This window comes from Sesamum indicum, linkage group LG8 (genome assembly GCF_000512975.1).
Source record: "Sesamum indicum cultivar Zhongzhi No. 13 linkage group LG8, S_indicum_v1.0, whole genome shotgun sequence".
NCBI lineage: Eukaryota > Viridiplantae > Streptophyta > Magnoliopsida > Lamiales > Pedaliaceae > Sesamum > Sesamum indicum.
The window spans coordinates 18,316,728-18,331,386 of NC_026152.1; the positions used below are offsets into that span (position 1 = coordinate 18,316,728).

At 37.3% G+C, this 14,659-nt stretch overlaps 3 protein-coding genes across 10 annotated transcripts in view; all 3 read left to right on the plus strand.

Moving 5' to 3' along the window:
- The window catches only part of LOC105169252 (long chain base biosynthesis protein 1), an 8,253-nt gene extending 6,086 nt beyond the window's left edge, over positions 1-2,167 (plus strand). Inside the window, exons 11-13 of the mRNA XM_011089615.2 lie at positions 1,014-1,155; positions 1,295-1,422; positions 1,531-2,167. Of these exons, the coding sequence (XP_011087917.1) occupies positions 1,014-1,155; positions 1,295-1,422; positions 1,531-1,704 (444 nt within the window). The 3' untranslated portion in view covers positions 1,705-2,167. The remainder of the gene's footprint in view (positions 1-1,013; positions 1,156-1,294; positions 1,423-1,530) is intronic.
- LOC105169253 (probable DNA helicase MCM9) lies at positions 2,936-10,294 on the plus strand. 8 transcript variants are annotated; one of them, XM_020695711.1, is made up of 20 exons: positions 2,936-3,133; positions 3,247-3,349; positions 3,541-3,640; positions 3,759-3,897; positions 4,357-4,423; positions 5,074-5,239; positions 5,443-5,542; positions 5,711-5,808; positions 5,896-5,961; positions 6,129-6,221; positions 6,457-6,573; positions 6,701-6,773; positions 7,321-7,387; positions 7,795-7,876; positions 8,071-8,192; positions 8,293-8,308; positions 8,764-8,853; positions 8,943-8,990; positions 9,062-9,214; positions 9,800-10,293. In XM_020695711.1, exons 1-20 carry the CDS (start codon positions 3,000-3,002, stop codon positions 9,877-9,879), a joined length of 1,914 nt encoding a protein of 637 aa, XP_020551370.1. In that variant the 5' UTR covers positions 2,936-2,999; the 3' UTR covers positions 9,880-10,293. The 8 variants fall into 8 exon arrangements, 6 of the variants coding, with proteins under 6 accessions (XP_020551370.1, XP_011087918.1, XP_020551368.1 ...); XM_011089616.2 differs by having other exon boundaries at positions 8,293-8,360; positions 8,744-8,853; positions 9,800-10,292; XR_002287543.1 differs by lacking the exon at positions 9,800-10,293 and having other exon boundaries at positions 8,293-8,360; positions 9,062-9,153.
- LOC105169254 (dicarboxylate transporter 2.1, chloroplastic) lies at positions 10,818-14,362 on the plus strand. The gene is made up of 4 exons (XM_011089619.2): positions 10,818-11,799; positions 12,526-12,839; positions 13,283-13,731; positions 13,932-14,362. The coding sequence occupies exons 1-4, from the start codon at positions 10,990-10,992 to the stop codon at positions 14,045-14,047; spliced, it is 1,689 nt and encodes a 562-aa protein (XP_011087921.1). The 5' UTR covers positions 10,818-10,989; the 3' UTR covers positions 14,048-14,362.

Here is a 14,659-nt window from a genome sequence, read left to right on the forward strand (position 1 = left end):
AAAAAAAAAAAAAAAAAAAAGAGAAACTATTTTTACATTAAAGGATATATTTGTCTTTACAAAATATTTTAAGATAGGCATAGGTATCTATTCGACAATTATGGAGAGATTCCAGTATCAATCCAAACATTTGCAAAAACTCGTGTCTCAATTTGATATTTATGAAGAAACTCGGGTATTAATTAGACTGTTTACAAAAATTCATGCATCAATTTGATAATAATACCAAAACTCAGGTACCAAAATAATTTTTACTCCTTTAATAATGGAAAATAGTGGCTCACTCTACACCAATTTGATAATAATACCAAAACTCAGGTACCAAAATAATTTTTACTCCTTTAATAATGGAAAATAGTGGCTCACTCTACACGCCCTAAAAAACAATTGACTTATAATACCTTTTAAAATTTTCTTACATGCATGCATGGAGACACACACATATTTCAAACTCTATACAAAATTGGTTTGATGAGTCACGTATAAGGTTGGAGGTCCAACCTTCAACATTGTTGCTATTCCCTTAGGATTTCTCGATTGACTCAATTTTTCCATTCATGTAGTTAGTGTTTTGTTGGGCGAATGCACAGTTGTCTTCTTCGTTAAATAATACTCATTTTTATCAGAATTCTGTTTAATATCTGAGCAATTTTTAAGGAATTGGATACATCTCCATCCTAAAAGTTTATCATATCATTCTTGCTGTTGACGGTACTTCCTTTAGTCAAGTAGTTTTATATTTTCCCAATAATGGAATGACATCATCATAGTCAAATTTCTTTATGATGAATTCAAGGGTTTAAGTGTTTGTTGGTACATTCTAAATAAAATTAGTAGTATTTCGGGTAGCACAAATATGATCCCATAAAGATGGACACAGTACGGAACAAAAGCAGATTCGCACTGTTGGGTTTTGAGAAACAAGATCGACTGGCTAATCACCACAGTTGCTCACCATATACCGCAGTGACTTTTCTGCTTCTCTAATTCCAAATGCTTTGCTTCTTTGGCAGCGTCTCAGTAGTTCTGGTTATGTATTTTCTGCTTCTTTGCCTCCTTATCTGGCAAGTGCTGCAATCACCGCTATTGATGTTCTGGAAGGACATCCAGATCTCATCACAAAATTGAAGGCAAATATTGCTACTCTCCATAAAGGTCTTCCTTATTTCCTCTTTTGGCTAATTTTGTAAAGCTTTTCATTTTATTTCATCATCAAGTTTTTCTTCGAACTAATCTTCTTCTCATAAAAATTGTTTCTTTACTTTCTCTGCTTAACATCATGTAAGGATTACAGGTTTGTCAGACCTTCAAGGCCTTGAGATTGTCAGCCATCCAGAATCACCAATAGTTTTTCTGAGACTGAAGAGGTCCACAGGATCGACAAAGGGTGATCTTCAACTCCTTGAAGATATTGCTGATCATGTACGTGGTCCAACTCTTAAGCCTTGACATATTTTCTGCCTTGAACATGTTTCGTTTGGTGGCGAAAATTTGATATGACATTCTGAGAACGAGATCATGTGTTTGCAGTTATTGAAGGAACACTCCATTTTTGTTGCAACTTCAAAAAGATCAACCGTAGACAAATGCAAGTTACCCGCTGGGATTAGATTATTCATCTCTGCTGCTCATACAGAATCTGATCTGGGAAAAGCGTGCGAATCATTAAAGAGAGCAACAGCCCTTGTATTGGCAGGTCAATGAATCGAGTTTGCTGATTGAGGTTCCGTTAACAAAGGGATTCTTAGCTGCAGGGCTCTACTGTGGAAGCCACAAGACGATGAAGAATTCACTTAATTCTATCCCCTGTGATTGTGAGTTATAAATTAACTCCGATTCCGTTACTTGTGTTGGTTCTTCACACGCTATGGCTGTAAGACGCTCCAATTTGATAACTGGGGACTGCAGTACGTTGTGGTCCGCACGCTGTTATTTGGTCTAATTACGCTTCTCTTGTTTTCCATGTAGTTTTCTGGTTATACTATTTCGAACATAGTTTTCCAATTTTCACTTCGCATACAGTTTTATGTTTTATTTACCAGAGCTGTAATGAGACAGGCCCATGGGAAAAGGCTGTCCGTTTGCTGGTCATCCATGACCTTACAAGGATTTCCCCACACTTAGTTATTTCAGTGTCTGATCTTAGAAAATAGATGATGTTCTGTCAGATGAATTGTGGTGTTGGATTTTGAATTTGATTTATTTAGTCTAAACTAGAATTCTTGAGGATCCCAAAGTAGAGATTTTTGAGTCCTCGAGAACAAAAGTTGAGAGTATTCTTCACTAATTGCTACACGTTATTAATTAAATTCAGCCACTCTTAGTTTAGTACACCATAATTTAATTTAATATAATAATAGTAAGGTTGTATTTTGAATATTTTATTTCTAATTTTTAGCTTATCTTGTATTTTTATTTTAATAATATGAGTTTAAAAAAATTATATACATAACAGGTGTATATAATATTAACCTGATGAGGTTTTGGTTAAATAATTTTTTCAAGTTCCATTAACTCAAAATTTTAATTTTTAAGTCATTTTGCAAGTGACCGAGAAATTTTTAAAATTTGGACCACCTGATAAATAAATAAAATCAGATATACATATCTAGATTAATTTGTCTGTAATTTATATAATTTTAATTTAATTTTATATTTTGTAACTATATATGTAATATTGCATACTAGAACTCTAGTTGATCAACTATGGAATTGTTTTTTATTTTTTAATTGTAACAATGGTTGAAAAATTTTGAATTTGATTGAGGCGCCTCTTTAAATGCAATGTGGTACTATAAATCCAATTAAATAATTATTTGGGGGCGTATATGAAATTATTACTTTTTTTCAGGATTTATAATTTTGCATTTTACTAATATTGTTTTAACTTTTAACATTTACCTCCTGATATTGAGAAAATCAAATAAATACCCCCTTTCCGCCAAAACACACACCCCCGCGCCCCTCTCCGTCTCTCTCTCCCACTCTCGGACGGACGGATGGAAGTGGCAACGGAGAACGACGATGGGCGCGGCAAAGAAATGGCGGGATTCTTGATAAAGCATAACTTGGGGCAACTCCGAAGCATAATACTTTCCTCTGATTCTCGGCTTCACTATCCTCTCCATGTTGAGTAAGTTTACTCACTCAGTTGAAATTCAAGCACTTCATGTGCTTACAATGTATGTGGACGAGTTGCTAGTGCTAATTCACGTGACTGTTTGATGAGTTTATCTTCTCGAACAGTTTTGCTGAGTTGATGGATGATAATCCATCATTGTCCCACCTCATTTTCTCACAGCCCACGGAGTATTTACCCCTTTTCGATGAATCTGCTGTCTGGGCTCAGGTTTCTTTTCAGTTGTATTTCATGAATTCATCCTCCTACGTTTGTATTACTAGCTGAGATGGTGATTCTGTATTGGGTCGTCAATAGTCTGTAGATGCTATGTTGTTATTTGGTCTACCGCATTATTTCTAATATCGTTCCATAAGGATTTGAAGCTCATTGTTTGCGTATTGCCTGAACTGAACCTGTAGAAAGTCATATTTGAGGATTTCAAGAAAATGGAAAATGCTAGTGTGAAAGCCTATGTACATGTCCGGATTAATGTCTGCGGTTCTCCTCTTGAATGCCCGGGTCGGTTATTTGCTTCTGCTCATTATATTTTAGATTCTTTAAATAATCATCATTTCTTTGAAAATCTTTCTCTATATGTTCATATTCTTGAGTTTATCTTTGTTTTGGGAATGAGTAGAAACTTTTCCGAGTATTGGAAGGGTGAGAGTGAAGCACCGTGGGATCCTTCTCACTCTGAAGGGCACAGTAATTAGGTCTGGAGCAGTCAAGATGATTGAAGGCCAGAAGATTTATGAGTGTCGAGTGTGTAAACACAGGTCCGATCTGCATGCTTTCCATATGCTTGGCTTCTTTTAGAAAACTAAGCATTGAGAAGAAGTAATTGTTGTGAATTGCAAGAAAGTTATTTGATATCAAACCTTCTATCACAATAGATATTCTTTGAGAAGTGGGGGGTATGGAATAAATCAAGAGAATCTGTAGAAACTTGCATCCTGTAGTTGCAAATTATGTTTATTGTCCAATTCAGAGAGTTCGTAGATGATATAGATGGACATACTTTCTTTATGATTTTACACATGATGCTTACAAGTTATAAGTTATGCTTTCTTATCTATTACAATGACTATACTCTGTGCATTCATGGTTCAGAGTTCTATCTATAATTATAGATATTTTGCTGAGTCCTTGCATGGATTTATACTTCAGAGCTTGTAAACATTAGTTTGAACGTGGTTCATGTGTAGATTCCACTAAGTCAAAATTTTTACATGTAGATTCAAAGTATATCCAGAGGTGGAAACCAGAAACTCCATCTCCAGACCGACATTCTGTCCTTCCCAGGTCTGTTCTGAAGTCCATCTTCTTGTAATCAAACATGCGCTAGGATATAGAAGGAACACTACCACGTCTTTTCCAGTCCTTTTCTCTGCAGCTGGAGAAGCACTTGGTTTATGCAAGGTTTCTTGTCCTCGACAAGAATCTTATGTCTGTGGCTGTGCTGTTTCTCTAGCTGAAATAACTCAGAAATTAAGATGCATAAGTTTGCTACTGGCTATTTTTGTTTTGAATGTTTCTATTAGGGGTGTAAATGATCCATCTGAATGCTCATGAAATACTTACCTACACCCTTCTGATTCTTGATGGAGCTCAAGCCTAAAGCTTAACTACTATCTTTGTACTCATAAATGTAGATATTAGCATTAATATGGTGATAATATATTGCAATTACTATAATATTTAAACAATAAAAAATGAGCCCCACAAGTGAACTGTTTTTGTGCCTGAGCTTGCTAGATTGAGTATTAGGGCCACCTCAAGCTTCAAAAATTCCACAAGTTTGAGGTTACTTTATCTTAGCTTGAAGCTTGAAAGATAGTTCCGTTTGCATGCTTACTGCTAGCAAATTTGTTGTTGTGCCTCTAAATTGCTTGCTATATCATACAAGCTTGCTCCTTTTCTTTTTCCTTTTTTTTTTTTTTTTCTCTGTGTAGAGTTGTGAAAGCACACGGTTCCAGATTGTAGAAGACAAAAAGATATGTCATGATTATCAGGAAATTAAAATTCAAGAAAGCACACAGCTTTTAGGTGTTGGAGCTATCCCTCGTTCAATTCCTGTCATTCTGAAGGATGATCTTGTCGACATAGTTAAAGCTGGAGGTAAGTTGCAGCAAACTTGCTTTAAAGGTTTATTTCTCATGGGATACCAACCACGTTGCTTGCTAAATCTCCTTTCACATCTGTGCTTCATTAATGAACCATGCACAGTCCTCCATTTTATATAAAACGCATGAAATTTAATCCATTTCCGGTGTACATTGTATTAGATTGGGTAATTCATTTTTCTTATTTTTCCCTTTCAGATGATGTAATTGTTACTGGAGTTCTGACAGCTAAATGGTCTTCAGACATGAAGGATGTACGCTGTGACCTTGATCCTGTATTAGTTGCTAATTATGTGAGGTAATGTATCTGGGTCTTCTTTGTTCCTCCAATTTTTTCTATCGTTGTAATACAATATGATACTTTATGCAACCTTATCTTTATTAGTTTCGTAATTTAATCATGTTAACCTATCAAATGCAGCTTCTACTCAATTTTATAACTGTTTCTACGGTTGCTTATCTTCAGGAGAATGAACGAGTTAAAGTCAGATATCGATATCCCTGAGGACATCATTATGAAATTTAAACAGTTCTGGTCAGATTTCAAAGATACTCCATTGAAAGGTAAAAGATTATTACAGTAGCAAGTGTACCCCTTTACTGTGCCCTTTAAACTTTTATGGTGTTGTATTTATTACTGAAATGTATTAGGTAGAAATGCCATTCTTAGAGGTATCTGCCCGCAGGTTTTTGGACTCTTTACTGTCAAACTGGCAGGTAATGCAACTCTGTGATTGTCCATTAATTGGCTGATTTGTTCAAGTTCAATCTTAAGATGAAAACTTATCTGCTTCTTCAAGTACTTAATAATTTAAATAGCTTATAACTACATGGTTTGATCTAGTAAGTTTAACTAGACCTAATGAGGTTTCTGTTTGATTTAGTTGCGCTAACTCTTATTGGAGGTGTTCAACATGTTGATGCTTCTGGAACAAAGGTCCGAGGAGAGTCTCATTTGCTTTTGGTCGGTGATCCTGGTAAAATAAAGAACTCGGTACTAGTTAATGTGAATTCTTGCGTCATGCCAAGTTATATGCTTAGCTTCTGTGTCACCACTCCTCTTTATCCGTGATTGTGAAGTAGAAAGTTAATATGTCATTCTAGAACTTTTGGATCCCACTCCATTCTTGTTCTTGATAGAATTCTGCTTGGATATCATCATGTAAAGTAAATTTTCTGGACTTGCATGCTTAACCTGTTTGATTTAACTAGGAACTGGAAAGTCTCAGTTCCTGAAGTTTGCTGCTAAATTAAGCAATAGATCAGTAATTACCACTGGGTTAGGGAGCACTAGTGCTGGACTTACCGTCACTGCAGTCAAGGATGGAGGTACTACAACATTTATAGCTGTTCTGCATGTTCATCTAACAAATGACTTTCTGGGGAATATCTTTTTACCCATAAAATATTTTTGATTTGCATCTTTATGTGAAAGCATATTAAAAATTATTGTCAGGGGAGTGGATGCTGGAAGCTGGAGCCCTGGTACTGGCAGATGGTGGTCTTTGTTGTATTGATGAGTTTGATAGGTACAAACTATAAATTTGCTTTCCCTTCTTTTAGCTATGGCATGCTAGTGATTTCACATAATGTGCTTGCGAGAAATAGAATTTATGTACATTGGTGTTTTGCGCAGAAGGAATAAATAATTTCTTTGAATACAACATCCATTTCCAGAAGACATGGGTTTACAAAGTCCAATGGGGTTTTACTGTTAAGTTTCTCCTTTGCTCTATCTCTGTAGAGCGCATTCTTCTGATGCAATATTGTTTTGTTGGAGGGTTTGCATCTATAATGCTACATGACATTTAGCTGTGCTGCCTTGGATCACTGCATAGAATTCTGGAACAATGAAAGTAGCCAGTAAACTATTTGCCTCACATCAAAGAATGTTATTTTCTCCAAAGAAACCACAGTCCTATCATTTTCAGCAACAACACAGAACCGCTTTTCCATTTTACGATATTCATGGATTTATATATAATATGCACAATATAAGCTCCATTTTGCTAATTATCTTCTTGGCCTGCAAGATATGTATGGTTAAGAGGTGTATTACTGACAATTTTCTGATAGCATGAGGGAACATGATAGAGCTACAATTCATGAAGCTATGGAGCAACAAACAATTAGTGTAGCCAAGGTATATTTCAAAACTTTGCTGGTTTCTGTAAAGTATTTTTGTGATATCTGGTTGTGGTTTCCCCTCTTGCTTTTATATTTGAAGGCTTACCTCTATTATGGTTGATGTAATATTATATGATGATGCATGCAACCTTCACAAGCCAAAGTTCTGTAATATCTATTTACCTTGTTTTTCTTCTGAAATCATATTCGTTCAAGTGCGATATGACTGCATGTTCTAATGATTGTTGTGCTGCATATTCGACAAAAGTACTCTCTGGCCAGTAAATATCTGTATAACTTTGTTTGTTCCCAACTGGAGAGAAAACATTTTAACTTTTACTAGTTATATAAAAAGTCATATTTCAAGCAATTGTATAAGGCTATTATACTTGCTTGACTTTTTAATTGTTCTTAAATCTTTAGGCTGGTCTTGTAACAACTCTCAGCACAAGAACAATTGTTTTTGGTGCAACAAATCCAAAGGGACAGTATGACCCAGATCAACGTATCCTTCTCTGAATGGTCTTTAGAGAAATAATCTCATTTTTTGGTGCATTAGATATGCTGGAGGGCTTCTGCTCCCAGCTCACTATATTTCCATTTGTGGAGTCCTTTGAGAGCTTCTTTAGCTGAATGAAAGAACTGTGAACTGACTTCGCTCCTTCGAGTTATCTGTCTTCACTCCTTAACCTGTCCTAGCTCTGTCTGTCAACACCACACTTTCTGGACCCTTACTAAGCAGATTTGATATAGTACTCGTCCTCTTAGATACAAAAAATCCACAGTGGGATGCAGTTGTTTCAACTCACATTCTCTCTGAGGTAATAATTGCAAGAGTAAGGTTGACAGAATTCAACTACATCACTAAGCAATTAATCACCCATTCAAAATTGCGTATGTCTTCCTTCACTTTATTTGCAGGCAGAAGAGCGCAAAGGTAATCATGATGATAATTTAAATGACATTTGGTCTCTTACCATGCTTAGAAGGTAAGATACTAATTTCTGTTGATCTGTTTCTACATGGCTGTGATATCCTACTTCCATCATTAGTAAATAATAAACTACTATGTTTAATTTACATCTAGAGTGGATTTAGTAACATGGTATTATATCATCAGCATCACTTTTATCTTCTTCTTTTCCCTTTCTCTTTTTCATATAATGTGTTCAAAACTAATTTTCTTTTGCTGATTATTCATCTTCTTAACATCATATAAACAATCATGTGTTACTTGAAAAAGTACTTGAAGAGCTGTTTTATGATTGTCAACCCAGTCACAAAAAAGAAGTGCTTTAGGTGTCAACAAAAGTGAGTGTTTCATTGTTCATATCACATTATGACATGATAATAGAGCTCACTTAATGATCAGGTATATTCATTTTGTGAAAGGATACTTCAAACCAGTCCTTACAAAGGAGGCTGAAAAGGTTATATCAAGCTATTATCAACTCCAAAGAAGATCAGCCACTCAAAATGCAGGTTTTGCATATACAACCACCACAAAGGTTATTTTGTAGTATGACCATTCTCTTTCTTGAATTATTTGTTTGACTAAAATAGTGTCACAGCAAGGACAACGGTTCGCATGCTGGAAAGTCTGATACGCCTTGCTCAAGGTAAAATTCTCGATATAATATCCATTTCCAATCTTTTGCTTCCATTCCTCAAACTTGTCAATGCGGTGTAGCACACGCAAGGCTGATGTTCAGAAATGAGGTCACTCGGTTGGATGCTATCACTGCCATATTATGTATTGAATCATCCATGACTACATCAGCGATTGTGGACAGTGTGGGGAATGCATTGCACTCCAATTTCACAGACAACCCTGATCAAGAATGTATCCTTCACATCTTTCTGTACTTCCAAATTCATACAAAAATTCCTTGAACAAAATGAAATATTGCAAATAACATACACGTTCTGAGATATAAATCTTATATATTCTAAATTTATTAGGCTTTTAGGTTTTGTCACAGGCACACTCAAGCAGAACTTCCCTCTTCACAGTAAAGTAGCAGAATTATAGGCTGATATACATTGCATTAGTAGCATGTCTTTTCCGTGCATGTATGCTGTCTAAGTGTGTGTACTATTTTATTTTCCAGCATGCAAGAAGCACATATATAGGAATGATATGAATAAAGTTTGATGGAGAAGTAGAGCACCTTTTAATGGCTAAACCACTCTGTTAACTCTGAGTATCCTGGTTTATGTTTGGTCGGTTTATTTGCACTAATTTGGAATGAGGTAAAGCAGGGCTGTGCCTACTATCTGCGCTCATATCTTGGACAGCAAATCTGCGACTATGGGCGTAATTAGATGATGAAGAGCAAATCCTCTTCAGTACTACAGTTGCTTCTCAATGCTTTACTAAAATTTCCATTTGCTTCAAAGTCTTGTTTCCCGACTGAAAATCGGATAGATGCCAAGCAAGAAAAGTTGATCCTTGAGAAGCTGAGCTGCATCGACGATTTTCTGGTGATAAATATCACTGAAGGGTGAAGGAAACACAAGCTCATTGACGTAGTGCTTCCTAGAATCTGCTGCTGACCGTTGCTCTCACCAACTTGCCATGCAGGGGTCTTCTCCTGTATGTTTGCATGGGAAAGCTAATAACTTCTCCATCTGCAACCCCACTCTGAGCATCTGGCTCACAAATAGATTGGTTCTACGATGTTGATTAGTTATTCTCGAGAAATTTGAAAAATATTGATTATGCTCTCACACTGATGTGTTGCCAATATTTATTTGTTCGATAATATGATTCTCAAAGTACCCAGACTGCATCCAAGAAAATGTCTTGTACGTTCTCCCCCCTACGGGTACGTTCAAGGAAAGGAAGAGATGAGAACTTGAGCTGATGCAAAATCTGTGGATCCATGCTCACAACTTTGTATTTTCCAATTTTCCATTTAGGCTTTTATGCTTCAAGTTGTGGGCTCCGGAGTCCATCTTTTCTATCCTTCTAATCCAGATAAGTTACAGGGAAGTCGCATTTTAAGAAATTAGTTCACCAAATAAAATCCACTTGTTGTGACAAGAAATAAAATCCACTTACAAATGATAGAATCCACACAACTATCCAAATCTGTCTTCCTTAATTGGTAAATCACATTTTGATAAGAAAGTTTGGAATATTTGAATCTGAATTTACATCAAACTTTCACTAATCCTTATGGTACAATTTACATTTTTGAGTTAAATAAAAAATCATACTTTGTCAAAATTGGAAAAAGAAGCTAAGCCAAGTAAGGTTGAATTCACCTCACAACAACTTTTTTTCTCATTTATTGAATTAAGTTTTAAAATTAAATAAAATGAATGATATAATATTAAAAAATTCAATTTATTTCTAAAAAAATAAAAGAAAGAAAGAAACAGAAAACAGAAAACAGACAATGGCATGGCATCATATCATATATAATATGCCAAAACAAACATATAAGAGAAAAAGTGGTAACGTTCCTCTCTGTGGTGGTTGTTTGTTCTTTCCCATCTTTGTGATTTCCGCCTCACCTCTCTCTCTCTCTCACACTTACAACACATACTCCTCCATCTTCTTCCTTGATCTGAATTCCCACTTTTCCTTCTTCACTTCACTCCCAATCATTCATGGAGAGTATCGTCCTCCACTCCCCTACTCCCTCTTTCTCTCGCCTCTCCCTCCGCCCTCGCCGCCCCTACATTTCCTCCCCCCATCTTCCTCCCCTCATTTCTCTCTCCTCCCACAAACTCCCTTTCCTCCGCCACCCCACCAACCTCTCCCTCTTCCGCCCCCTCCCCAAAACCACCCCGAGAAACCCCATCATCATTCCCTCAGCCTCCTCCGGTACTCCCGCCCCCACTGAATCGAAACCCCCATCTCCTCCTCCTCCTCCACCACAAGGCGCCAAACCCATCCCTTTACTCATCTCAATTGCCATAGGAATCCTCGTCCGCTTCTTCGTCCCCAAACCCCCCGAAGTCACCCCTCAAGCCTGGCAATTGCTCTCCATTTTCCTCTCAACCATCGCCGGCCTCGTTCTCAGCCCCCTCCCGGTCGGCGCGTGGGCCTTTCTCGGTCTCACCACCTCTATTGTCACTAAAACACTCACCTTTACCTCCGCCTTCTCGGCGTTCACGAATGAAGTTATTTGGTTGATTGTCATCTCCTTTTTCTTTGCCCGGGGTTTCGTGAAGACGGGCTTGGGGGATAGAATTGCTACGTATTTCGTCAAGTGGATGGGGAAAAGTACTCTCGGATTGTCTTACGGATTGACTTTGAGTGAGGCATTGATAGCGCCAGCAATGCCGAGCACCACTGCCAGGGCAGGAGGTGTTTTCTTGCCAATTATTAAGTCGTTATCATTGTCAGCAGGGAGTAAGCCGGGTGACCCCTCCAAGAAGAAGCTTGGGTCTTATCTAGTGCAGTCTCAGTTCCAGGTTTGTTGCTGGCATTTTGATGAACTGATGATTGAATTTTTTTTCCTTTCTTTTTTCTTTTGGAGAGGATCATGTTACTGTCTTGGAAGTGTAAAACTCTGCAATTTGATTGCTGAGTTGTTGTGTGACGATAAAGATTGATGCTTGGTTTTGGTATATAAATTTACGGCAGTTCATTTTTGAAGTCTGAAGAAAAAGCTAAACTGATGTTCCTTTAGTGTCAAGTCTTTTCTGTTTTCTGTACTCTAATCTCCTTTTTCTGATTTGAATCCATCAATTTATTCTCCATTTTGAATCTGTCAATTTTTTGTGCTTCGTTGGATGGTCAGATCAGGACTGGTTTGTGTTGCATCGTATCAATTTACCATGTGATTCAATTATTTATTTGAAGTTGGATTTTCATAATCAGGGAAGCACAAAATATGAGGATTTCATTTTCAATGTTCAATGCCCAACTTAAAGTCTTCAGTCTGTAACAAATATGGTTACTTTCGATGTAGTGTCCACTTAGGCATTTATTGGCAGGTTCCTTAGGCAATAGCATCCTTTGAGCCTTTATGTCCATGCTTATGAAAATGCATCAAATGATTAATCTTTTTCCATAAATTTGATTATTACACTCCACATAAGCAGTGTTTCTTTGTCGATGCATTATCTAATTTCATGCAACTGGCCTATAACTTGTCTCCCTGTTACTCATGCATGACCTTTTGAATGTCATAACAGTGTGCTGGTAACTCTAGTGGTCTTTTCCTAACTGCTGCAGCTCAAAATCTGCTTTGTCTCAAGTTAGCTGAGGAACTTGGGGTCGTAATTTCAAACCCATGGATTTCTTGGTTCAAGGCTGCAAGTTTACCTGCTTTTGTCTCTCTTCTAGCTACGCCGTTGATCTTGTATAAACTTTATCCTCCTGAAACCAAAGATACACCAGATGCCCCTGCCATGGCTGCAAAGAAGTTGGATATTATGGGTCCTGTGACAAAAAATGAATGGATTATGATTGGTACGATGCTTCTTGCAGTTACTTTGTGGGTTTTCGGGTACGTATAATTTTGTGAAATAGTTCAATCATGCTTTTCTGTACCAAGAAGTGGGCGGACTATAAGAAGTGAAATTAATTTCTCAACCTCTTCACTAAAATTGAAATAAATGCAGACCACATTCTCATTTCCTTGGCTCTCTCATAAGAATAGAGTTATTTGACTCATCATATCTGCTTTAGAAACACTTGGAGTGGAATGTGGATGACATTCTTAGATTGTACATTTGCTTTAGATTTTAGAAACACATGGAGTGGTGGCATTCTTAGATTATATATTTGCACCAATTATTCCTTTACTTTGCCTGAAATTGATTAACATGTTATAATACTATATCATTTTTCTGGACCCTAACCGTTCTTGCTAATAATAGTTAACCTTGTAATGCTTGTTCAAAGATTTTCTTATGTACTCCCCATTGATACAAAATGATCTTTATGCAGAGATGCTCTTGGTGTTCCTAGTGTTGTTGCTGCCATGCTTGGGTTGTCAATACTCTTGTTATTAGGAGTGCTAGATTGGGATGATTGCTTAAGTGAGAAATCCGCGTGGGATACTTTGGCATGGTTTGCTGTTCTAGTTGGCATGGCTGGCCAGTTGACAAACCTTGGCATTGTAAGCTGGATGTCTAATTGCGTGGCCAAATCTTTGCAGTCATTATCATTGAGCTGGCCTGCTGCCTTTGGCCTACTTCAAGCCTCTTATTTCTTGATTCACTATTTATTTGCAAGTCAAACGGGCCATGTGGGAGCATTATACTCTGCATTTCTAGCTATGCATTTGGCAGCAGGAGTGCCTGGTGTGCTAGCTGCATTAGCTCTCGCATACAATACCAATCTATTTGGTGCTTTGACGCATTATAGCAGTGGCCAGGCTGCTGTATACTTCGGAGGTATGACTACTTTCTGGGCGTGATATCTTTTTTATGTCTCTTTCAAATCATACTCCAGCACCAAATTCTGTTTCTTTTCGTCCTCTCGCTTTTGTCCATGTTCTTATAAAAATCTTTTGTTAGATGCCATTGTTCTCTATCTGAATGGTGACTGTTGTTTAATCTGTGGCTGACTATTGTTTCTTTGATTGTGATAACAGCTGGTTACATAGATCTTCCAGATGTCTTCAAGTTCGGGTTTCTTATGGCTCTCATCAATGCTGTGATTTGGGGAGTTGTTGGGACATTCTGGTGGAAGTTCTTGGGGCTGTATTAACTTAAAACATTCATGTAAGTAAAGTTTTGGTACTCCGATACATGTTGCTCTTCATTTTGATAACGGAACCCAGAGAAACATACGTGGAAGCAGTTAAAGTTGAGCTGACAACTTAGGTTGAGCTGTTTTCCAGAATTTGTCGAGTCTAACTTACTTGCCCAAATTTTGGTGAAGAAATGATTCTTTCTGGGACAAACAAGAAAGAAATGCGTAATTGTGTTTCTTGGCACACACTCTGTATCTTTGCTTCTATTTGTTATCATCGATGATGACATGAACTGAAGTTGCATTTACAAAGTTCCCTTACCATATCTACCTCCTTCCTCTGTCTTTTCATGACTTTGAGATCCGGACTAGAGTGAGTCCATATCTTTTCGGCCCCGTTGAATTGTGTACTGATTTGAATTTTGCAAAATACCCGTAACATTTTTTGCCTGGCACTTTCCATAATTGTTATTGAATTGTGGACTAATTTGAATTTCTCCCCATCTTGTGGGCCTGTTGGGATTTTAAATCCTTCACGTCCATTGCAATATGAGACCGGCCCAACTAATTTGGGGCTCAGGCCGGCCTTTTGTAGCTAAATGGCTGGCCGGGTCAGATAAGTTGGGA

Bases quoted from the DNA above. Each gene is read 5' to 3' on its own strand.
- LOC105169253 (XM_011089616.2), top strand. From the start codon at position 3,000: ATGGAAGTGGCAACGGAGAACGACGATGGGCGCGGCAAAGAAATGGCG. The intron at 6,222-6,456 runs GTAAAATAAAGA...TGATTTAACTAG, and splicing joins GCTTTTGGTCGGTGATCCTG to GAACTGGAAAGTCTCAGTTC. The intron at 8,193-8,292 runs GTAATAATTGCA...CTTTATTTGCAG, and splicing joins CAACTCACATTCTCTCTGAG to GCAGAAGAGCGCAAAGGTAA.
- LOC105169254 (XM_011089619.2), top strand. From the start codon at position 10,990: ATGGAGAGTATCGTCCTCCACTCCCCTACTCCCTCTTTCTCTCGCCTC. The intron at 12,840-13,282 runs GTACGTATAATT...ATCTTTATGCAG, and splicing joins GTTACTTTGTGGGTTTTCGG to AGATGCTCTTGGTGTTCCTA. The intron at 13,732-13,931 runs GTATGACTACTT...TTGTGATAACAG, and splicing joins GGCTGCTGTATACTTCGGAG to CTGGTTACATAGATCTTCCA.